A 23,488-nucleotide genomic window follows, 5' to 3' on the forward strand; every position below is an offset into this window, starting at 1 on the left:
TACCCAAAACTCGCACATAACCCACTCCGCCATGCTTTCATACGTGCGGCCCGTCTCGTCCTCCGCATCAGGGGCGGCGATGTAGTGCTCGTACGTGTAGGCCGGCTCCAGAGCTTCGGCGTAGCGAACCAAGCCTGGGAAGTGTTCCCTACAGAGAAGACCCAGGATGCCATTGGGCAACCTTTTGTGAGCACCTGGGACCATGACCTTCCAAGACCTGCGTAAGTGATTAAGAAAAACTGTTAGTTTCCATTGTGATTCTATCATATGTAGGAGCGCCTCGGCAACATTCTTCTCGGTGTGCATTACATCAATGTTGTGTGGAAGAAGAAGGTCGTTATAATAGGGGAGCATCATCAAGGGCGACTTATGAGTCCACATATGCTCCTCACCATATCCCACAAACCTACCATCTTTTTCATTGATCCGGAGAGCATCTATCTGATCATGAACCTCGGCACCGGTCATCATCTATGGTGCGGGGTCTGTAACCATGACACCTTTAGTAAAGTTCTTGATGTCTCGTCTAAATGGATGCTCGGCAGGGAGGAATTGTCGATGTTTGTCGAACACGGAATATTTGTCGCCCTTCTGCAGCCAATTGAACTGCAGAGCTGCCTTGCACAAGGGGCATGGAAAGTCATCTAACCAAGCTGCTACCCCGGCATCAGCATTGTAATCCTCGACACGTGGTCTCACCACCTCCTCTCTCACATGATCGGCTTCACCGTGGTGGATCCACTGGGTATAGTTTTTCGTAAATCCATGCCTAGCTAGATGTGAAGTCATCACCTCCTTTGTCTGCCACTTTCTGTTCTTACAGTTGATGCAGGGACAAAAAACGGCACGCGCTCCGGGAGCCTAGTCAAATACTTGCTTGATGAAAGCCTCGGTCTTGTCGACCCATTCTCTGGTAATCTCACGGGCGCTCCGGTGGCCCGAGTACATCCACTCACGGTCATCCATCCTCTAACATATATATCACCAAGTAATAAATATAACCATGGACTTGCATCTACACGTCGTTCCTACCATCTAATAGGTAAGGATAGGTCATAATCCCACCCAAGGATGCGTAGATGGTGTTAGTTCCCATGGTCTGGTCCTATCCGAAATAGAATTTCGGCAGCACCTCCCCGCTGTTCTCCAAATACATGTCTCGACAGGGAGATTGTGTATCCGGAGAACAACAGGAAGGTACTGTCGAAACTCTGTCTTGGATCGGAGCAGACCATAGAAACTAACACCATCTGCGCATCCTCGGGCTGTCCAAAAAAACGTGGACAATTCGAAACAGATACGGTTATTGATATGCAAAGATCTGCATATTTCTAACCGTATCTCTTTCGAACGGGAGACACCTAACTGAGTTACGTGGAGATACATGACCAGGACAAAGAAAGAGTGGTTATACCTTAGGTGGCGGTGAAGTCAGGCTAGCGGGGCCATGGCGGGTCGGTGTAGTGGTGAGGCGACACGGTGCGGGATAACCTGGGGACACCGGGGTACTCCGACTCGGCTCCTGCAAAAAGAAAGAAAGAAGCAAAATAATGTCAACTCAAAATTCGGCAGCATCTCCCCTGAACGGTGAGGTTTCCAAACCTGAAAGAAAACCACGGCACGATGGCCGATAACCACATATATATCAAGGAACCACATGCAGCTTAATTATCAACTACTACTACTCTAACTACTACAACTACTACTACACTAACTACTACTACCACTACTAATACCACTACTACAACTACTAACTACTAACTACTACTAATACCACTACTAATACCACTACTACAACTACTAACTACTACTAACACTACTACAACTACTACTCTAACTAATGCAACTACTAGTACACTAACTACTACTACCACTACTACTACTACCACTACTACTACACTACTACAACTACTAACTACTACTACAACTACTAACTACTGACTACTACTACTACCACTAGTACTACTTAGACTACTACTACAACTACTAACTACTACTACCACTAATACTACTTAGTATACCTTGTTCCTCTCCGCGGCGAGGGCGAGGGCGAGGCCGACGGCGAGGACGAGGCCGACGGTGAGGACGAGGCCGAGGGCGAGGACGAGGGCGAGTGGAGGCGTGCGCAAGGGCGAGTCAGGGCGCGGGCGAGGACGAGGAGGGGCGCGGGCGAGGACGAGGGCGAGTCGGGGCGCACGCGAGGGCGAGTCAGGGCGCGGGCGAGGATGAGCCCGAGGGCGAGGACGAGGAGGGGCGCGCACGGTGGGGTGGGCGAGGAGGGGCGCGGCCGGCGCCGGGGCGTGGCATGGCTAGGGCTGGGCGGGCTGGCCGGCCGTGGAGGGCATGACCAGCGGGCGCGGCCGCCGCGGCGTGCGCGGCCGTGCGAGGCGGGGCTGGGGCGGGCCGGCGGCCGCCGCCGGCGCGCGCGGCCGGACGTGGCGGGATGGGGCGGGCTGGCCGGGCTACGGCGGCGGCGAGGCTCGGGCGGAGCGGCGGCGGCAGCGCGCGTGGCCGGGCGTGGCGGGCTGGGGCGAGCCGGAGCGGGCTTGCGGGGCTGCGGCGGCGAGGGGGCTCGGGCGACGGCGAGGCTCGCGGTGGCGGCACACCGAGCTGGGCGGCGCTCCTCGTGGCGGTGGCTGTGTGAATGTGTGCGTGAAGAGTGAGAGAGATAAGGCGCCGAAACGGTTAAGTGTCTGAAGCGACTTTGCCGAGAGCCAGATCTGGGAGGCTGTCAGCAAACATTCCCCCTTTGCCGAGAGCCCCTAGATCCGGCTCTCGGTAAAGTTATTTTTTTTTCAAATTTCGTTCGAATTTTTTAACTAGCTAACTGCACAAAAAAATATTAAAAAAAATAAAAATTATTATTTGCCGAGAGTAGCTCTCGGCAAACTGAACAAAAAATGATATTTCTAAAAAAAATTAAATCTTTCCCGAGAGCAGCTCTCGGCAAACCTCTTCGCCGAGAGCCAGCTCTCGGCAAACCATTGATCCAGGCCAGGTAAAAAAAAAGAAATATGCGCCGAGAGCGGGCCCAGTTGCTCTCGGCAAAGAGCCTTTGCCGAGAGCAATCCCATGAAGCTCTCGGCAAATAATATCCAAAAAAAATTAATAAACAGCAAACAACTCCAGAAAAATACGAAATTTTGCCGTGTTACAACTTATGCTCTCTAATGGCTATACAAAAAGTTTGGAACTCCAAAACTAATTCGACCGTGACATTGTTTGAAAATCCTAATGTATCCTTCTCAACTTTATGAAACTTATTCGGAGATGTATCAGATTGTAAGAATCATACGCAACCACTTGTACGAAACATTTTCAATTTTTTACCACAGCCTCCAAGTGTGATACCATGACTTTATTGCAAATATCACAATTTTCCGACTTCGTTTCCTTTTTTAAGAATTTTTAAATCGTTGGGCGACATATGTTTGTGGACTTCGATTCGTAAAATAAAAGGTGAAAAAAAAACGTCAACAAGATGTTATTTGCCCTCAATAATGCATAAATAGCATGAATATCATTTTCTACTTAATTTTTTCCCGTGTTTAAATCAATCGCTGTTCAAATTTTAAACGATTAAAAAAACTCTTTGAAATGCAATTAATTAATTATATATAGCAAATAATTACAAAAATACACAAAATTTTAATATTGAGTACAACCTGTAGTATGTCTATAGAGAAAAAAGTTTGGAGCATATGAAAGAAAAAATAATTTAATTGGAGAGAGTTAGGAGAAGAGAAACACATGCACATGAAATATAGAAACCACATTTGCCGAGAGCCTGGGAGGGGCTCTCGGCAAATATTTGCCGAGAGCGGCGCTCGGCAAAGAGTTTTGCCGAGAGCAGTAACGGAGGGGCTCTCGGCAAAGCGGTGACGCCGTCAGGGCAGGTCATGGCTATGGGCCCGCGGCAATGCTTTGCCGAGAGCCTGATTTTGCCAAGAGCATAGCCTACGGCAAAGGACCGTTTTGCCGACGGGCATTTTTTGTCGAGCGCAGCTCTCGGCAAAACGGCCCACTTCGCCGAGAGCTGTTACTTGCCGAGATGCAAGCCCACGGTAATCCTGTCACTTGCCGACGGCCGATGTTTGCCGAGAGCCGCGCTCGGCAAATGTTTTCTTTGCCGAGAGCCCGCGTTTTTGCTCTCGACAAAAATCTCGGATCTCGGCAAAGGACGTTTTTCCGGTAGTGAATCCAACAAATCCTTAACGTCCATGTCTTGACGAAAAATTAACTATACGGCTGCATAACCGATGATTATTTTGGATTTCTTTGTGAAGACTAAGTATATGACTTTTTTTTCAAGTGAATGGTACGTCCTAGCTAATCAAGAACGAATAAGGCCCGGAGGCGATTATAACTAGCCAGTGCAAACGTCTCCATGACCAAGCCTCAGAACATCAAGCAGATCATGGATATCCCAAAGGTCGACCTACGCGGTGTCGAGCCTGGGGTTCCGGGCTGGGAGGAAGCCCGGGCCGCCGTGATGGCTTCCATGGTAGCCCACGGCTGCGTCGTTGTCGCGTACGACGCTCTAGAGCCGGCGCTCCGGGAGGTGCTGTTCGGCCGTGCCTTTCCGGAGCTCTTTCAGCTTCCGCTGGAGACCAAGCAGCGGAACGTATCCACCAGGTGGTTCAGAAGCTACATAGCAAGAGCAGAAACGGACTATGAGAGCGTCTGCGTCCATGAACCCACGGACGACGGCAACATCCACGAATTCACCAACTTGTTCTGGCCGCAGGGTAACCCGGAATTCAGGTAACACCTCCAATCAAGTCCTGGTCGTTTCTTGACACTACTGCATGCATATTTTGACACACGTACAATTAAATTTGTGCTCCTGACTAAACCTGAACCTGTCGCTCCCGACCCGTCGGTCCAGTGACATAATGCTGCGATATGCAAAGAACTTGCTGCAACTGGAGCAGACGTTGCAGAGGATGACCCTGGAAGGCCTCGGCGTCCCGGAAGACACTATCCGCTCCCACCTCCGCTCGCTCACCCACACTCTCCGGCCGTCGCATTACGGCGTACAGCAAGACACTGCAGGTAGCCGCCGACTGTCCATGGCGGTGCACCGCGACTTCAACATGAGCACCCTCGTCGTACAGCACGAAGTGGAAGGCCTCGAGGTTCAGGCAAAGGACGGGAGCTGGCTCCCCATTCGTGCCGAGCCGGACACGTTTACCTTCCAAGCTGGCGAGCTATTCACGGTATAGTATAGCACATCGGATCGATCAAACGGGGAAGCATTAGTTCTCCAGACTATTCTGACGACTATCACCGCATGTATTGCAGATCCTCACCAACGGGAGGGTGCCGGCGTCCGTTCACCGCGTTAGGACGCTGAGCAACAGCGAGCGCTTCTCCATGATTTTTGGCAGCTGGTCTGGGGACGGCGACGAGGTCAGCGCGATGGACGAGCTCGTCGATGGAGAGCACCCACTGATGTATAATCCTTGTAGGCTCGACGAATACGTCGACTTCCTTTTCATCGAGGAAGGCCGCAAGCTGGATGACCCACTCAAGGCTTTCTGTGGAGTCCACAAGGGTAATAAATCCATGGAGTGATCACGACTCAAGCTTCAGCTAGCCATCGGACCTCAATTTCTGGTTGCTGTCACGTAAATCAAATAAACGGCTTCGCTTGTTTAGTCCAACATATATAATTCAATAATTGTTTGTTGTGTACTACTAGTGGCGATGCACAAGTGGCGTGCTCATGACAATGCTAAGACTAGATCGTCACCCTGCTCGGGACTTCGGGAGAAGATATCCCTATGCCATGTGTCACTAAATGTCATGAAACCGACACAACCAAGTCATACATGTTCGGCACCGTATGACTATTGAGTACCTTGCTGCGAAGAAATATTTTTTTAATAATATTCTTGATTGGCTAGCACAACCATCTCACACACTATCCCAAAAAAAAGATTTTGAAAGAAAGGCCGCATGATTAACATTAATATTTAACAGAGGCAAGCGTCCTAAGAAACCTACCTTCCTTAATGCCGCAACAACGGAGGCAATCAATTTTAGTCCCTTGTCTCTGTTAAACAAATGGAGGTGGGTGTGCTAAGGCGCCTGGCTCTTCTAATCTTCATTAACAGAGGCGGGTCACTTAAGACGCACGTCTCCGTTAATAGTTTAATGGAGGTGGGCTCCGTTAATGATTAACAGAGGTGGCCACCTTAGGATGTTTGCCTCCGTTAATGAAAGATTAAAAATACAGCCCAACCACCCCCTATTCTTCCCGTAAGCTCACCAATCTATTTTGGCGTGGTGAGCAGCTCTGTTTCTCAAAAAAATCTATTTTTCAAGGGGGAGGTTTTGATGTTGGTTTCATTGAGGGTGGTGGCCGTAGGAGGTTGTGTACAGGTGAAGGTCATCTTGCTTTGATCGTCATGATAGAAGGGAATTTGATGATAACCGGAGTATCCATCAAGGAAACAGAAGAAAGAATGGTGGCCAACCGTTCCAACATCTCATCGATGAAGGGCAAAGAGAAATGATCCATCTTGGTTGCCTTGTTAAGCCTCCTGTAATCTATGCACACATTATCTATCCTATGACGGTTCATTGTGGGATTTACTCGTTCTTGTCATTTCGAACAATCGTCATACCACCTTTCTTTGGTACAACATGCACAGGGGCTCACCTACTCGCTATTAGGAACAGGATAGATGATTCCAGCATACAACAGCTTCAAAACTTCCTTCTTTACTACCTCTCGCATTGTGTTGTTGAGCCTCCTTTGGGGTTCTCTAGAAGGAGTTGAGGCAAGATCTATGGGAACGTGATGGGTGCAAAGAGTAGAACTAGTTCCTTTTAGATCTTAGAGTGAGTAGCCAAGCACAGAATGATGCTTTTCAAGAACAGTGATCAGCTTAAAGGCTTCCGCCTCTGAGAGCTTGTCACTTATGATCAGGGAGTTTGGCGATCATTGTTGAGAAAGTCATACTCGAGAACAGACGGAAGGGACTTTAACTCGATCGGAGGTCGAGGTGTCTCTTTGGATTTGTCAAGATTAACAGGTTCATCATATTCAGCCCCCTCTTGAACAAAGTGTTGGATGTAGTCCTCAAGATCAGGCTAGGCTGCTTCTTGTAAAGTTGTCATCATTGCCTGATTCATGGGGTTAGCTTCGGGGTAGAAATCAGCGATAGAGTTGACTAAACAATGTGAGCAGAATAGTGAACTTGTTTCTCCCAATTTGGGTATCTAGGTGCCCTTTGGTGACTCCATCGGTTAAGAGTTTGGATAGAGGTTGTCCTATTAGGAGATTGGCGGGAGAAATCTTGAAGATATAAAAGTCTAGGAGAGTTTTTACACCTTCAATGGTAGTAGGGACCACTTTTTGAAATCCCATTACTTCCAATGATGGTGCTAGATGGGTCTTTTAGGAGTTTATCGGCCGAGATTAACGTTATGTCATGACAATAGAAAGGAGTTTGACATCACATTCACCCCGATCATTTGATCATAGAAAACTTCTACATCATCTCCTCATATTTGGCATGAAATCCGTGTGGACATATTGTCAACCCGAAGGACAATTGCGGAAACCTCGGCCTCCATAGACCACTCATAGCTCATGACGGTTGTGAGTTCCTTCAGATTCTTTTGACAGAACTCCTCATCAGGTGGATCCAAAGGATGATGATGGGTTGCAGAAGGTTTTTGTTGAAGAGGGTACTTCGATGTATTTCCAAAGTCGATGAAGAGATCATCCTTGATTTCAAAAGGAAATTCCAAAAGAGGAGTTTCTTCTTCCTTTGGCAATTCATGGATTGGTTTAGGAGGGATACTAGTGGTTGGCTCTAGAGGTATGGTAAATGGTGTTTCGGCCACTAGAGCTTCTTCTTGATTGGGTTCGATGGCCTTCTTTTCTTTAGGAAACTCATCATGGACGTCAGCGTAGGAATGTTCTTTAAGATTTTTTTGAGAAGCTGATAGGATCTAGATAGCTAGAGGCTGGGTGAATATCCTATAAAAATTCTCTACAAATTCACAATTTCACTAGTGCAAAATGGTTGGTACAAAATATGACCCTAATAGCAACCAAAAGCTTTAGCTCTAGTTCAATACAAGAAAGCCCCCAACACACGTCTAGTAGCAGTTGATCTCTAGCTAATTCACTTCACCACTCAAGCTACTAACTACACAACTAGACAAGAGAGCAAACTAGAGAGCCACTAACAACTAGGAAGGAACAACAAGCTACTCTAGTGCTAAACTAAGCAAAGAGCTACCACTACTTAAACAACACAAGCAAACAAGCACTACACAAGTGAATGAATGAAATACAAGTGTACAGCTTTATACCGAACTGGGCAAGAGAGGTGACACAATGATTTTTTCTCCCGAGGTGCGGTTGCTTGCCAGCAACTTAATCCCCGTTATGGCGAGTCTTTTGGTGAGATGATTTGCGCACTAACAAGCATCACAAACTTGACCCACAACCTTGGGTGTCACAAGAATCACTCCCACAAGCCCTCCTTCTAGCCACGCGCAATTTATTAGAGTATCATTTTGCTTCCTGCGAGGTAGGATCAAAACCTCTCACAATTACTTGATTGGGGGCGGAAATAATCACCAATTCCCCTCACCAATCACCGAAGCACCAACCGTCTAGGTGGCGGCAACCATCAAGAGTAACAAGAACGCCCAAGCTTCACAATCACTACTGCCACCAAGATGCAATCAACAAATGCAATGCCTAGTGATGAATCGGTCTCTCGCAAAGTGTTTGCAAGAGCACAAGAGCAAGAGAGAGGAGAGACTTTTCTCAGCTTTCACAAGAGTTAGGAGGTTCAACAAATAGCCAAGAGGGCTCCAAGAGCCGGCCAACCCACTATATATAACCCTCTGCAAAGAAAATGGTCATTAGGCCTTGCTACTGGCGCAGCCGCCCACTAGCGGTTTGACCGTGGGTAGAGTCGGTCCAACCGCCAGCCCTGAAAGGTTGAGCAGCAGCGATGTTGCAGCGACCTCTGACCGGCAACGATGATTCCAGGTATGGGCCTTGGAAGCCCATTGATGAAAACGAAAAATCGATCTCAACAAATGCTGAAATCAGTGGTGTCTACTTCTTTGATGCGGGAAAGACTTCATTTCTCAAATAAGAAATCGTTTCTGTCTTTTCTCTTTGATTCTAACTCCACCTCATATGTGATGAGGGTAGGTTCAGCCCTGTATAAAGGACTCTACCCCGGGGAGCTCGACCAGCAGGACTTGGTTCGCCTTCCTCCATAATGGGTCGGGACAGACTTGGCAGGCCATCACATCTATAAAAGATAGAATGATTTGCAACTTAGCACTAAGGGAGTAGAATTTATATAGAGTTTGAGGACTACTCCCATAGAGTATATTCGGATGGACGAAGTAAAATTAGAAAACAAAGTAGAATTTATATAGAGTTTCAGGATTACTCTCTAGAGTATATTTGGATGGACGAAATAAAAACGGAAATAAAATGAATGAAGACACGTTTGGAGTTTAGACACATGAAGTGACGAAGAGACATCTGGCTTGTTTTGTTTCACGCCTCACTTACCTACGGGCGACGAGTCAGCTGGCGCCGTTGCAATCCTCACCGCCGCAGCCCGCAGGCAGCGCCTTCCTGCGGCGCGCGCTCGTGCTCGGAGGCGGCAGCCCGCTCTTGAGGCAGGCCCCTGCGCCCCGAGGCATCCAGGACTGTTAGCTCATCAGCAGACGCGCAGGAGATCTCGGTCCTCGTTTCATTTCATCGGTGTCGTGGTTGACTCCTACCGCGGACACAGGCCTCCTTCGCGCGACGAGGCGCTTCGGGAGCAATCGCTTTCCGCGACCGACCGGCGCCTGCAGCCGCGCCACGCCCTCGCCCCTGGGCCTGCGCGCCGCCTCCACCTTAGCGTGCCAGAGCGAGGCGCCTCGGCAGCAAGCGGTGACGGCGGCCGCTTCGTGCGGCTTGAGCCCGGCCGTCAGTGCTCTGCCTCTGCCCCGCGGAACAACGCAGTCGCGGCTGCGGCAGCTTGACGAGGCTTCAGCTCGCCGGTGCTCCGGGCCTCGCCGGTGCTCCGGGCCTCGCCCGCCCTCCCCGGCTCGGCAATTGTCCCAAATCTCAGGAGTATTTTGCTGGAGTAATACTCACCTCACGTTTCCAATCGCTCGAAAACAGTATACGCTCTTCTTTCCACCACCAAGTCTCGCTCGTTCCCCTTCAAAATGGCGCCCGCTTTTCTGACGACCCCCCTCCACCCTGCGACGACCTCCTTCCGTTTTCCCGCCGGCGCCGGAGGGTGCAGCCGCCCTCATTGGGCCCCACCGGCGGGCGGCCACGCCAGCGGTGCCTCGCCGGCTCCTCCTTCCAATGGCGGCCGGCATTTGGGACTTGATCTCCGGCGGAGCTGGCGGTGCGGCCGCTGCGTCCCTCGCCGTCCGGCGAGGTATGCAGCTTTTCCGGCAGGGAGATGTAGCTGGCTCATTGGCAGAATTTGACAGGGCGATCGACATGGACCCACGACAGAAGCAATGTACGAGCTCTTACCTGCTGCTTTTGTTTGAGGTGTGCCTGTGAATGTCATTATGCCAGCGTTAAATTGTTGCATAGAACACTACATCATTGCCCGTTAGACATTGCTGCAGCTAACGCCTTGTTACAGATCTTTGGCAAAGGGGCCTCTCACTCTACTACCTAGACAGGTGAGTAAAAATTATCCCACTAGCACTTAACACCCATGATCCTGGTCATCATCCAAGAGCATTGATCCAAAAGTTGGAGTGAGAACTCTGTAACGGGGTATACACTTCATGAATGTATTCAAACATAGGTTTGAAGAAGGTGCATAGCAGTTCAGGATAGACGTTGCAGCTAATCCGAATGATACCGAAGAGTCCATATGGTGCTTTCTATGTGAAGCTCAGCTATATGGGATTGAAGAAGCAAGGAAGCGATTCTTGGAGGCAAATTCTTTGGGGTGTACTTGTTCAAGTACAATTGTCTCCTCATCAAATTCTAACTTGACGAGCATTCACTTTCTTCAGGTTGGTTTGGACTCCAGACCTGTAATGCGTGAAGCATATGTGCTGTTTAGAGATGGCGGAGATCCTGAAAAGGTTATTTCAGCGAAAGTTGATGTCTATGTGCAGTTTGTGTTCTACAACTTCTTTCTGAATATTTCTTGATATTTCCCGTGGTCCTTTTTTTGTTTGGGCTTTAGTTAGTTGCAAACTTTTCGAGTGGCTCTGATGCTGAGATCTTCCTTTATTCTTCATTATATGCTGGACTATACTATGAATCTCAGGTATGGAATAACCATTAAAGCTCTGTTTGGAATGCGTGGCCTTTTATACATTGTTTCAGGAATTGAATTCTAAATTCTTTCATTCTAACGAGACCTTGATTTTTTTGTCAACTTTTTTGTTATCTGTTAATTGGTTAACATTCTAAAATTTGTACGTTTCGTACCTAAGGTACATCCGTCCTTTCATTTTACATGTATTTCAATGTTGTAGTTCTCCGTGTTCAAAAAACCATTATACAAATATGCGACTTCATATATCTTGATTAGATTTTCTTCACTGGTTGCATAATAGATATATATTCCAGTTGGTACATCACTAGGAAGCATACTTCCGTTTATAATCCATCTGAACACTTCATTCATGTAGCAAATATTCTAAAGAGCAAAACTTTTTAGCATCCAATTTAATAACATCTTATGTCCATTCATGATTACTCCCCTCCTTTGCAAATTGTAGTTCATTTTGGTTTTGTCTTAAGTCAAACTTCTATAAATTTGGCTAAATTTGTAGCAAAGCTCACCAGCACTAGAACATCAAGTTTGTTTCTTTAGATTTTTCCATTTAATATATTTTGATAGAGAATTTATTTGAACTTATAAATATCAATATATTTTTCTAAAAACGTGGTGAAAGTTAGAGAAATTTAGAACAAAGCCAAATCCCAAAATGAATTATATATAATTTGGAACCGAGAGAATACCAATTTAATATAGGCAAATCTCTCCCCTTTCTTTGTATCATCATCAGTGTGAAATTAATTACTAGCTACACTTGATGCTGAGCAGAAAGATGCAGATATGGCAGAATCTCACATTGTTGCAGCATGCAAGTCGCCGTATGGATCGAGGTTTGGCATGCTTCCCTCTTTCTCTCTGTCTATATATATGCTGTGCTCAATAAGTATTGATCTATGTATGCTAAGTCCAATTCTCTGTGTAGGTCCGGCGATTACATGGCTTCCCTTGCACTTGTCCACTGCCAGTGCCGCAACTGGAATTTAGTGTGAAAGAAATCACCATATTCAAGAGGACCCGGCAATTCGGTTTGGATCCAGTAACTTGAGTGTTTTTCATCCCGTGATATAGACTTCAAATATACTTGCAACCGGATTCTCCTTGTTGAGCAGCATCAACAAGGATATAGATTTTCAGACAATGACTGATCGAGTTAATAAGGACAATATGGTAGGCTATTGGGTGTGGAAAAAATCGAAGATCTTCTCTGTTCTAAAGTCTTTTTAGTACTTGATTTACATGGCATTCTATCTTATTACATGGATATTCATTTAAAAGAGTCAATCCACATTCGTATCTAACTCAGACAATAAAAGTCAAAACAAACTCTATAATTATTAAATATTTTATTATTATCACAAAATACATGGGAAATAAATGTAGAAAACTAAAACAAATATATAAAAGAAAGAAAAAGAACAAAAGATATAAACGTTTGAATGTTGAATGCATAAGCAGACAAAACAAAATAAATATAAATAATACGTCACTATAAATATATATAGGAAAAAAGGCTAAGGTAGTAGACCAACATGCATGCAGCATGTGTCAAAACTGTGCAGCTGTAGGAGTAAAACTTTAGTCTGCCTCACAAGGCAGGATGGTGTTTTGACGATACTCACTGTAAAAATACCCAGGCTGCAATCATCTCAACAACACCAACCAATGGTGTAGCAACGCCTGATCGCTTAGAACCGATGTAGATTTTTCCTTTCCTCAGTATTCATAATAAATATAACTTAGATTAGATGATTAGCAAAATAAAACATTTCAATATTTGTCGGATATTCTTTTGGATATCAGTAGGATATATTGCCGGATATTGGATATATGTTGGATTTTGGTAATCTTGTATTTGTATTTGATACTCAACTAAGGTATTTGAATTTCTGTTTGGTAGCCAAGAACTCAGACATCTGAAAGAATTGGGAATTACTATATTACAGGTGCCAGAATTCTAAACTTTTCTCAGGCGACTGGATCTAAGCTGTTGGATCAAGATCTAACGTCCCTAGCTAACCCAACATTGTTCATCTTCTTCCCCTCATCCTCTTTCACCCCGACTCCCGCATCCCGACAACTCGCCCGCCGCCGCGGAGCTCCGGCCGAGCCCTAGCACGCCCGTAGAGGCCTCCTCCCCCTCGCCGGAGCTCCCCCACTCCAACTTGACCTGGTTGCCTCCACCGCTACCAGGGCCCCTAAACCGCCCTCCACCATCCCCACCGCCTGGCCCACCTACCTCCCCTATCGTGTCTTCTTTCGGTTCTAGTTGTAGGCACTCAATGGCAGATTTTGGAAGGAAATAGTCATATTTACCCCTATCGTCTAAGTTTGGATTTCTTAGCCAAATTGCAAAATCATGCATTAGTCCTCCATCAATTATCGGAACAGACTAACTAATAACACCACCATTCTAGACGATGTGGTTTACAACAAGATGCCGACACTAGTTGAAAGGGGTAAATAAGTTAAGACTTCTCAACCTTTGATCAGACAATGGTGGCAAGGCTGAAGGCCCCATCAATCGGCACGCCAGTGCAAAGACTGGTCTCATCTTGGTTTGCTCCACGAATTCGTCTCCCGGCCTGGCCTGCCGGCTCGCTCACCACCTGCTCTGAGGGCACAAAGCACACGCTCCGCATTCCGCAGCTTCTCCAGAGCAGAGCGCTGGACAACGGAGACGATCAATGCGGGCAGCAATCGACGTGTTCGCTGGTTGGTTTCTGGACTGGCTTGAGTTGGCAGGTGCTGGTTTATTATGAAAGAAAAACACTGTTGACTGATTGAATAAGCCTGACTGAAACCAACCAACGAACGGGGTAAATAGGCGGTCCCCCTCGGCAGAGGAACGTCGTCCGGCCAGTACACCTAACAATGGTCCGTAGCTCCGTACACCAATGGTGGCGCGCAAGGAACGCGTGCTTGCTTTGGTTCCGCTACCTGTTTGTGCAGGCATGCCACGGCCGCGATGGTGAATCGAATTTTGCAATCTGGACACTGTAGCACGTTTTGTTTGTATTTGACAAACTTTATCCGATCATAGACTAACTATGCTCAAAAGATTTGTCTCGTGATTTACAACCAAACTGTACAATTAATTATTTTTTATAATTACATTTAATGCTCCATACATGTGTCTAAAAATTGATGTGATGCAGAGATTGAAAAAACTTAGAATTCGAAGGTAATCTAATCAAGGCCTGAATGAGCAATGTTCTGTCGAAACAGTGGTAGCCCTGTCCTGACGCTCAAGTCATACCTGAACCTGAACCACACGTACTCCGAAGCTGTTTCGATTTGACGGCGTGCTGGCTGCCTTGGGCCTGCCATTAAGAACAGCTATCTGAGGGTTGTACTCAGTCTCTGCCCCTCGGTCTTGCGAAACATAAATCACGTCGTCACATTCTCAATATCTAGTATTTACCTGCAATAAGACACGTCATTAGATGTACTAAAAACACTTTGGCAGCTTCAGTCTGTAATTTACAGCTGATCCACATCCTGCTCAGCGTCAATGAACTTAGGGGGTGTTTGGTTCATACAGAAAATTTTAGTTCCTGTCCCATCGGATATTTAGACACATGCATAAAGTATTAAATATAGACGAAAAAAATAACTAATTGCACAAATTATGGCTAATTTGCTAGACGAATTTTTTAAGTCTAATTAGTTCATGATTTGACAACGTGGTGCTACAGTAAATATGTGCTAATGATGGATTAATTAGGCTTAATAAATTCGTCTCGTAAATTAGTCTCCATCTATGTAATTAGTTTTATAATTAACTCATATTTAGTTGTCCTAAATAGCATCCAAACATCCGATGTGACATAGCCTAAAATTTAGTCCATGGAACCAAACACCCCCTTACTCGTCTCTGTTTCTTTACCCGACCAGCATCCATATACGATTTTAAATATGCCGCCCCGGCCAGCATTTTCTTGCTCATGACACAGCAACACAAACTTACTGAAACTAACTGAAATAAAGCAGCTCAAATCCTTTATTATTTTGATCTTTATTCCAGAATGAGGGATGGCGTCTCCTTTTGATCACCCATCCCTTACAAAGGGGCAACATCAAAGTACATACAAAAACCAAAAGAGGGAGAACATAAAAAAGACATAGAGAAAAGGACAGAGAAAAAGATGTGGGGGGGAGTGAGATCTACAGACCTCTGATCATGGAGCCTACCACAAATCACATAGCAGATATGGCTGACATCGAGATCTACGGGTACGGCGAAAACAGAGGAGAACAAGACGATCAGTGGAGTGATTAGGTTGGCACTAATAATCCACGCCAATCACAAGATCACACAATCCTGAGATAGGCCCCCCTCCCTCCCTATCTCATACTGGTGTGAGAAACTTTGTATGATTTGGACTGGAATCGTTGGGTAGTGGGTGTGCAGGGTTTGTGTGTGTGTGTGTGTGTGTGTGTGTGTGTGTACATTGTTGATTTGGTGTTGCAGGGTTCCTAGCCATGTAGCAATGTGGACGTGGGCGAAGAAGATAGGGTCATCAGCAGAAAAGCAGCCTCCTCCACTCCCATTAGGAGCCTCCGTTTCTGCACCACCTGCAAGTTGCTGCTCCCGCTGCTACTGCTGTTGCTAGAGCTGTCTTTTACTTCAGTCTTTGCCTCAGCATTATTCTGTTGTTGCTGCTGCTTGTGGTCTAGGCCAAGCTCTTGCCTCCTCTTCTTTCGGTACCGAATCCCGCAAGCGTTGCAAAGTGACTGCCAACAGAATTGAAACGAGTTAAGAAAAAAAAAGAGACTGCATTCGATTTGTTTTCAGGGCATAGAGTGAAATTAAGCATCAAGTTTTTTTATCCAAAACAATTCTCTTGGTTATTTATTATCCTAAAAAAAGTGTGATAAGTCATGTCTTTGTGCGCAATTTAGGTCAGCGGAAACACATTGAAAAAGTGGAGGAAAGAAATGAAAAATTATCAAGCTAGGAGAATCAAAGTGGATAAAGTATCTTTCTCCCCGCACACCATTGGCTCGGTGGTTAGCACTGTTGGAAGCAACAGCTCACCTAACCACCAAGTTCGCAGTCCAATTGAATAGAGAGAAATATCAACAAGACAAGTCGTATTAGCAATAGATCACCAAAACCCAACTCACCATTCCCTGTCCCAAATCATATCAAACGTCTTGTAACTACAGATTGCGACGAACATTTTTGTTATCCCTATTTTCAGTTGCTAAAATACTGCTATATCATGAAAATAAAAGCAATATTACCATGAAAAAATTAATAGAGCAGGTTTCATTTATCTCAATTGCAAGTAGTTTCTCAATTGTCAAGTCCACTTCAAACATTTGGCCGTAAGAGTAATAGGAAACTTCGCTGAATAGACCCTCAAAAATGCATGTTTGTCTCTGTGTGTCAGCTCTCGATGATGGTACCGTCAACCTGTTGCGTAAGGAATTCAAAAACTGGAAGACCTTGGGCGCACAGGTTAGATTTGGTGGAATGTGGCTCGATCGTCCTTAGCTAGCCGTCTCTGATTAGAACACACTGCTAATAGCGCACCAATTTGACTTGGTCTTTGGTGCCTCGATTGCATCGTACTGTTTTACAAGGCTGAATTTTAATTCCACATTCACTACAAGAGATCAGCAGATCATCGTGCATCCAGCTTTTAGGCTTTAGCCAAACATAATCCCATCCATACTTGTGCCAAGTTATTGAGAGTAACATGTATCTTTCCTATTGATTAGAACATATTCATAAAAAGAAGCAGTTCATAAGCACATACGAGAAGGCTCGTATATATATCTCTACTAAGCGGGCAGGATTGACAGCACAAAATTTTCAGTAGTATAAGAAGGTTATAAGCAGATGATCACATATATCCTATCCTATATACAAACAGGAAAAACGAGTAGTATTTGCAGGACTATCGGAGTCGTGTACATATGTAAGCTAGGTTGATCAAGATCAGCAGCGAATCCAGCGACCAGGAATCCCCAATCTGGTGGTGCCTTATCCGGACGAACACTATATGGAGCCTGGCAAACAAGAGGAGGGAGGGCGATCATGAGCTTACCCTGGGCCCGGTCGGGCCGCTGCGCCACATGGGCGTGGTGGTGGCGCGGCATTCGACGCAGCTCCTGGCGCCTTTCTCCGGCACCACGATCCCATCGATCTGCAGCGACGACGGGTTGCAGGAAGCAGAGGAGAGGTCAGGCCGAGATCACAGAGCTTGGCGCTTGGCGGCAAAGGAGAGAGAGAGAGAGAGAGAGAGAGAGAGAGAGAGAGAGAGCAGAGAGAGAGAGAGAGAGAGAGAGCAGAGACTAGAGCCAACGGATGTACCTTACTGCGATCGGCGGAGCCCATCGGCGTCGGCGCTGGCGCCGGCGGCAGCAGACGACAGCCCCGATCGGTGGCCGGGGTTGGCGACAGGATTGCTTCGAGAATTTTGGTTTTCGGGCGGCGTGCGTGGTCTGGTCTGTTTCTTCTTAGAGTAGAGAGTAGTTGTGGGGAAGGGAAGGGGGATGTGTTTGTGTGTGGGAGAGAAATGAGGTCGGAGTCGGAACTCGGAATGGGAGAGGGAGGCTGTGCCTACGCATGTATCACGTATGCGAGTGGGAGATAAGCCGAGGAGGTGACGTGGCCTTTGCGGCTGCCCTGGGAAAGATTTCGCTTCTAGCGGTAGTAGTTTTCCTTTTTTTTTTGTCTGGCTGGGTTTGAAAGCACGACTGGAAGGGGCCTCAAAAGTCAAAACTACTCCCTCCATTTTAATTATGAGACATCTTTTACTTTTTCTAAATATATTTTTACTATATATATCTAGATATATCTAAGTACATCATGAAAGTTGAGTGTCTAAAAAAATTAGAACATCTTATAATTTAGAGGATAGGGAACAGTTAATAGCTGACTCATCATCATTCGGGCTGTTCCATACCTTAAGCATCAAGAATTGATTGGAGCACTGTTTGTACTAAGTTTATCTCATTTATATATATCCCCTGTATTACTGTCACAAACATGTCGCTTTCATAGGCATTCATTGAGCGAAACAAAGAGTGAACTTTTAATCTTGAATCTTGAAAAGTTTTGCCACTATTAGTAAGTCAAGTTCAGTTTGATTTCAAAATTTTCTGTAGCAAAAATAACGCCCCCCCCCCCCCCCCCCCCCCCCCACCCCACCCAACTATATATAAGCAATTCCGCCTCCATTCAACTTTCAGAATTAAAGTTAGTGCAACTTTCTTCTTTGAACACAAACCTTTCAACTAAGAAGAAAATCCATCCTAGAAAAATGAGAGGATTTAAGGACAAACCAAACATGTGGGCTTTGCCCAACAGCCACAATGTTAAGAAGCATTGTGGGGGAATATTCTAGTTTATTTTTATGGGTATCTGACTTTTTTTATCATCTCTTTCAATGATGATATTTTTCAATGTAAGGCTAGTGGCTGCTGTTTCGTTAGATGAAGAAAAGATAAAATGTCTTAGGGATAAGGTCCTTAGAACTAAGGTGCTAACAGTTCAGGTACATAGCTACCGTACTGCTAACGCCTGGACGTCCGGGCAGACGCCTGCAGCTGCAGTTGGTTTCCTCCCTGAATTTCGCGCATCCATGCGTGGCCCTGCGCCATCCGAATGGCGCTCAATCAAGCCAGTGTCACCCGTGCCCACGTAGGGGCCTGCGCCGCCCGACGTCGCCCGCGCGTGGACCGCTCACGTCCCCTTCCCGCTTCCCCACACACATCCCATGTACAACAACCAATCTATTTTTGAAACATCTAGATGCAACACTTGCAACAAAAAAAAAGATGAAACACTTGAAACATGCATATGAAACATTTATAAAAACAATTGAAAACCATTGCAAACATATGCAGCATACAGATAAAACACTTGCAACATATGTTTGAAACATATGCAACATTCAAATAAACACGCTTGCGACAGTACGTCTGAAAAAATAGATGAATGTTAGGGGACAGACGCTTGCAACATACTGTACAACCATTGCAACATATGCAATATCCTAATCTACTTTTGTAACATCCGTGTGAAACACTTGAAACATGCCTCTAAAATATCGGAAACATTTGAAATGTACACTTGCAACATGCATCATATCCCGATACTCCCTCCTCCACTGTCTGAATTGGGGTGCCACAGCCATAGCAGGAGGCGAGGTCGGATGGCCTTCCATGCCACGGCCCGGTGCTTCTCCTTGTGTGCTGGTGGTGCCTGTCGACGTCGTTGGGTGGGGCAGACGATGGAGTAGGAGCAACGGTAGGTGCAGCAGGGCGGGCGGGCGGAGCAGCGGCAGGAGCAGGCCGCGGTAGGTCGCTTTGGTGGATGACGTAGGGCGCTGGCAGCGACGATGACGCAGAGGGTGGGTGGGTGCTGGAGCACGAATCTTGGATGTGAGGGGATCTGTGGTGGCCTGGGTTCGTGTCGCCTGGCATGGTCACGAGTGGACGCCGTGACGGAAGGCGGAGGGGGCGGACAGTGTGGTGAACACCGCAACGGCAGAGTGGGGAAAGTTATCATCACATAAATGGGGGAGTAGGGGAGGCCGGTTGCCAATTGGGCCGGTCCGCTACGCAGGCGTAGGAAGACAGTGTCCGGCCGTCCAGACGCCCTACAGGAAGTATAACCGAAACGCTAAAGCCACGTCAATTCTAAAATTCTTTAGACCGGAAAGGAAAACTCCACATTTATCGATATAACTATTTTTATTATATTTTATTTGTTGGAAAATCCACACTTTCAATGAAACCTCGAGACGAGGTTGAAACTCGATGCCACCGCTTAAGCCGTGTTTCACTTCAATGATAGGACAATACAGAACTTAAATTTGAGGAACTAGCTTTGCGTTTACAGATGGAACAACAAACAAGGTGTTCGGCTAGTCATGTTACGGCTTGTTACGGTTTGTTTCAGCTTATTCTCTCTCACAGAACACTATTGAATCATCCGAAACCATCCGAAATTCACTGTGCAGTCTACCAGCCAAACACGTACAAAAAAAATCATTAGTTCAAAAAGGAGAAGAAGAGCCTTCATTTGCCTTTTCCTTTTTGTTGCTGCTAGTGGTACGCTTCTTATCACAGTGGATACAGTGACCAGAAAGTGCAGGAGCAAACAGAAGGTGTAGTCCACTCAAGGCTTCTCCAATGCACCACGGTCTACATCTACATGGAGCCAAACTTTTTGACCAGGCTAAGGCCCTCTACAATGTATGCCTAAGTGATGCCCAAAAGAAGAGAGATGATTTTAGCACTGCTCCTCCCCACTGCAGCAGGCGGTTCCAATTGCAAGCGATGCCGAGAAAACAAGGAGCGGAGCAAGTAGTTGCGCCGATGCCCAAATCAATAAAAAACCATTTCATTGGCCTAATACCCACACCAAAGCTGCTCCGTAAGCCTCCATCCTTGCAGCTTTTGACTACTTTTTCTTACAATGTGGGTCCCATGAGCAATGACACCAACTCTCTCCACGTTGCAGCAATTGAGAAGCGCTCCTGGTTGTACATGTGGGACCCGAATTTTTTGCTGGCTCCACTCCCACGCTGTGGAGGGCCTAATGCTGCCCTCAACAGCCATGCCTTGTAATTCTGTAAAAGCCACAGAGAAGAGACGAGAATGAGAGAAACGTGACGTCACGGCTTACTGGTCAGCACATAGGCTTGGGGCTTACGCTATCAATGGCTAGTAGTTTTCATAATCTACCTAGACGGTCGTGATATCATTTTAAAACAAAAAGATGCTGATCTGTTTTTTATGCTGTCACGGTGGTTTGGTGCTCTCATTAACTTTTAAGTATGATTTTGTAGGACACTGCTTTAGCCTGCTTGTAACAGTTCCGTAAACTAATGGAGGAGAATGGAACGATGAATAATAAAACACAATAAAAAGGGTGCCTTATATTAAACATATAAAAAGGAGTTTTGGAGCACCAACTTGCTTCCCAAATTCTACATCTTAATATTCTCGCTAATTCAAGGTTTTGGTCCATCCGATAACTATTTGTCAATCTTCCATGAGAAACACGAGACCCCCCCGTGTACCAATCTCGCCGTCCACTAGGGCGGGCTTCTTCACTTTCGGATCAGCATGATGTACTCTTTAGTCAACTCCCAGTGTCTATATATATATATATATATATATATATATATATATATATATATATATATATATATATATATATATATATATATATATATAAGTTATTCTATAGCCACGTCCATTTACGATAATTTTATATACTAATTTATGATAATGTCAATACATATTTACAATAGTTGGGTTACTATGACATATAAAAATATTTACCATAACGTTATAGTAAATCACTTAGTAAGGAGTTACTATAATCTCGTATATTAACATAGTAATTATCGTAACTCAAAGTAGCTACAGAATACGTTATTTTATAGCCATTCTGTAGCCACTTGAAGTTACGATAATTACTATGTTAATTTACGAGATTATAGTAACTCCTTACTAAGTGGTTTACTATAACGTTATGGTAAAAATCTACTGTTGTTATAGTACCCAACTATCGTAAAATATATATTGACATTATCGTAAATTAGTATATAAATATCATAAATGGAGTGTGGTACGAATACTTATTTATAGCTGACTCTATATATATATATAAACTACTATCCTGTAGCTGGCTACAGAAATAAACTTATTCTAGTAGCCACTTTGAGTTACGATAATTACTATAGTTAATTACAAGAATGATAGTAAGCTCTGTACTAAGTGGCTGTAATATAACGTTATGGTAAATATCCACATGTGTTATAGTAACCCAACTATCGTAAATATAGTATTGACATTAATCGGTAAATTAGTATATAAAAATTATCGTAATGAAGTGTGGCTTAAAAATAACTTATTTGTAGCTAGATACTAAATATATATATATAGCAGCAGTACTCTGTTTGGTTGCTCCATGGAAACCACTAGAGCCTCTACCTGTGTGAGCATGAGTCGCCCTGTTCGTTGGTTGGTTTCTGGGCTGATAAGGCTAACTGGTGCTGGTTTGTTGTGAGAAAAAAACACTGTTAGTTGGCTGGCTGAAATCAAGTGAACAGCCTGTCTCTTCCACCGGGACATATTCTCTTTGCTTTTAAGCACATATTCTTCTTGCTACAAAAGGGCCAAATTGCAAAGTATATATGTGTTATCCTCTGAATTTTTGCCAGGTGTACTTACTTTTTGTATACATGGGATCTAACTAAAATGGGGTGTACTTACTTTTTGTATACATGGGATCTAACTAAAATGGGGGTGGGAATTGGAATAGCTGCTGCCTGCAACAAAATCTGCACGAGAGTATCTTCTTGGTGAAAACAAATCCACCAGGGGGGCAAAGACGCGGACACATCCACACACAGCCCTTTCAATTTCCAAGACTGGATCAACCCATACCTAACAAGGCTTGAGCAAGAAGAGCCCTCGGCCAAGAGATTTGATACGGCAGCCGAATCCAGCGGATAAGAGGATAGCCATCATCATCCATTAAGACGAGAAGCTTAACCAACAAACTGAACAAAGGCAACCAGCTACACCCTCCTCCATAGGACCACCACCATGGTCCACACCACCCACATCTCTCAGGTGTATAAATAATGACATGCTGATTACAAGCTCACCCCATGATTGCGATCGCGCTGGAAGGATGCCATCTCGTTCTTCCATTCACAAGGCGATTTCTTTGCCTGATAACTAGTGACAATCAGAATCAGCTTTGGGTGCAGTTAACTGCGATAAAAGCGTCGGAGAAAGGGGTCATCACTCTGCAACGCATGTCATACTCAGACACCCTTACATATAGACAGACAAAAGATCAGACCATGTTTAGCATACCAGGTTATGCTTTGCGTCATGAACTACGTCGCTCCTAACTTGCAGCCAGGACATAAACATATATGCACTTTTCATCAATCTAGTATGAGATGGTTCCATGAGACTCAAATAATTCTAGACTAGATACCTTAAGTTAGAGCATGATTTTAAGAAAAAACGAAACTAAAACTGAGTTCACAACTTTATGATTAACTCCAATTTTACGGTTTTTAATTTCTCAAAAAAAATTATTTATACAATTTAGTCTGATTTGCTGGCTAACATGGCGCCATGTAGGGCAAAACCACCATCCAAAACATCCACCATGCTAGTTCAATAGG

At 45.3% G+C, this 23,488-nt stretch overlaps 3 protein-coding genes and 1 pseudogene across 3 annotated transcripts; 3 read left to right on the forward strand and 1 right to left on the reverse strand.

The window, feature by feature from the left end:
- The first annotated feature begins 202 nt into the window (after positions 1–202).
- LOC136460592 (uncharacterized) lies at positions 203–2,663 on the forward strand. The gene is made up of 3 exons (XM_066460234.1): positions 203–221; positions 824–913; positions 2,017–2,663. Exons 1-3 carry the CDS (start codon positions 203–205, stop codon positions 2,661–2,663), a joined length of 756 nt encoding a protein of 251 aa, XP_066316331.1.
- Positions 2,664–4,361: 1,698 nt separating this feature from the next.
- LOC136458251 (probable 2-oxoglutarate-dependent dioxygenase AOP1) lies at positions 4,362–5,835 on the forward strand. Its single transcript, XM_066458225.1, has 3 exons — positions 4,362–4,764; positions 4,889–5,219; positions 5,305–5,835. Exons 1-3 carry the CDS (start codon positions 4,388–4,390, stop codon positions 5,575–5,577), a joined length of 981 nt encoding a protein of 326 aa, XP_066314322.1. The 5' UTR covers positions 4,362–4,387; the 3' UTR covers positions 5,578–5,835.
- Positions 5,836–10,062: 4,227 nt separating this feature from the next.
- Positions 10,063–13,338, forward strand: LOC136458252 (uncharacterized; annotated as a pseudogene).
- A 1,947-nt stretch (positions 13,339–15,285) lies between these two features.
- On the reverse strand, positions 15,286–17,795 carry LOC136458253 (GATA transcription factor 23-like). The gene is made up of 3 exons (XM_066458226.1): positions 17,635–17,795; positions 17,369–17,467; positions 15,286–16,046 (listed from the first exon to the last, which is right to left on the reverse strand). Exons 1-3 carry the CDS (start codon positions 17,656–17,658, stop codon positions 15,789–15,791), a joined length of 381 nt encoding a protein of 126 aa, XP_066314323.1. The 5' UTR covers positions 17,659–17,795; the 3' UTR covers positions 15,286–15,788.
- Between the last annotated feature and the right edge of the window lie 5,693 nt (positions 17,796–23,488).

Source organism: Miscanthus floridulus, chromosome 6 (genome assembly GCF_019320115.1).
Source record: "Miscanthus floridulus cultivar M001 chromosome 6, ASM1932011v1, whole genome shotgun sequence".
Taxonomy (NCBI): domain Eukaryota; kingdom Viridiplantae; phylum Streptophyta; class Magnoliopsida; order Poales; family Poaceae; genus Miscanthus; species Miscanthus floridulus.

Coding starts and splice junctions, on each gene's coding strand:
- LOC136460592 (XM_066460234.1), top strand. Junction 914..2,016: donor TCTTGTCGACCCATTCTCTG/GTAATCTCACGG, acceptor AATACTACTTAG/TATACCTTGTTCCTCTCCGC.
- LOC136458251 (XM_066458225.1), top strand. CDS start 4,388: ATGACCAAGCCTCAGAACATCAAGCAGATCATGGATATCCCAAAGGTC. Junction 4,765..4,888: donor CAGGGTAACCCGGAATTCAG/GTAACACCTCCA, acceptor CCGTCGGTCCAG/TGACATAATGCTGCGATATG. Junction 5,220..5,304: donor AAGCTGGCGAGCTATTCACG/GTATAGTATAGC, acceptor CATGTATTGCAG/ATCCTCACCAACGGGAGGGT.
- LOC136458253 (XM_066458226.1), bottom strand. CDS start 17,658: ATGGGCTCCGCCGATCGCAGTAAG. Junction 17,468..17,634: donor GCTCCGCCGATCGCAGTAAG/GTACATCCGTTG, acceptor TCGTCGCTGCAG/ATCGATGGGATCGTGGTGCC. Junction 16,047..17,368: donor GCGGCCCGACCGGGCCCAGG/GTAAGCTCATGA, acceptor TTCTGTTGGCAG/TCACTTTGCAACGCTTGCGG.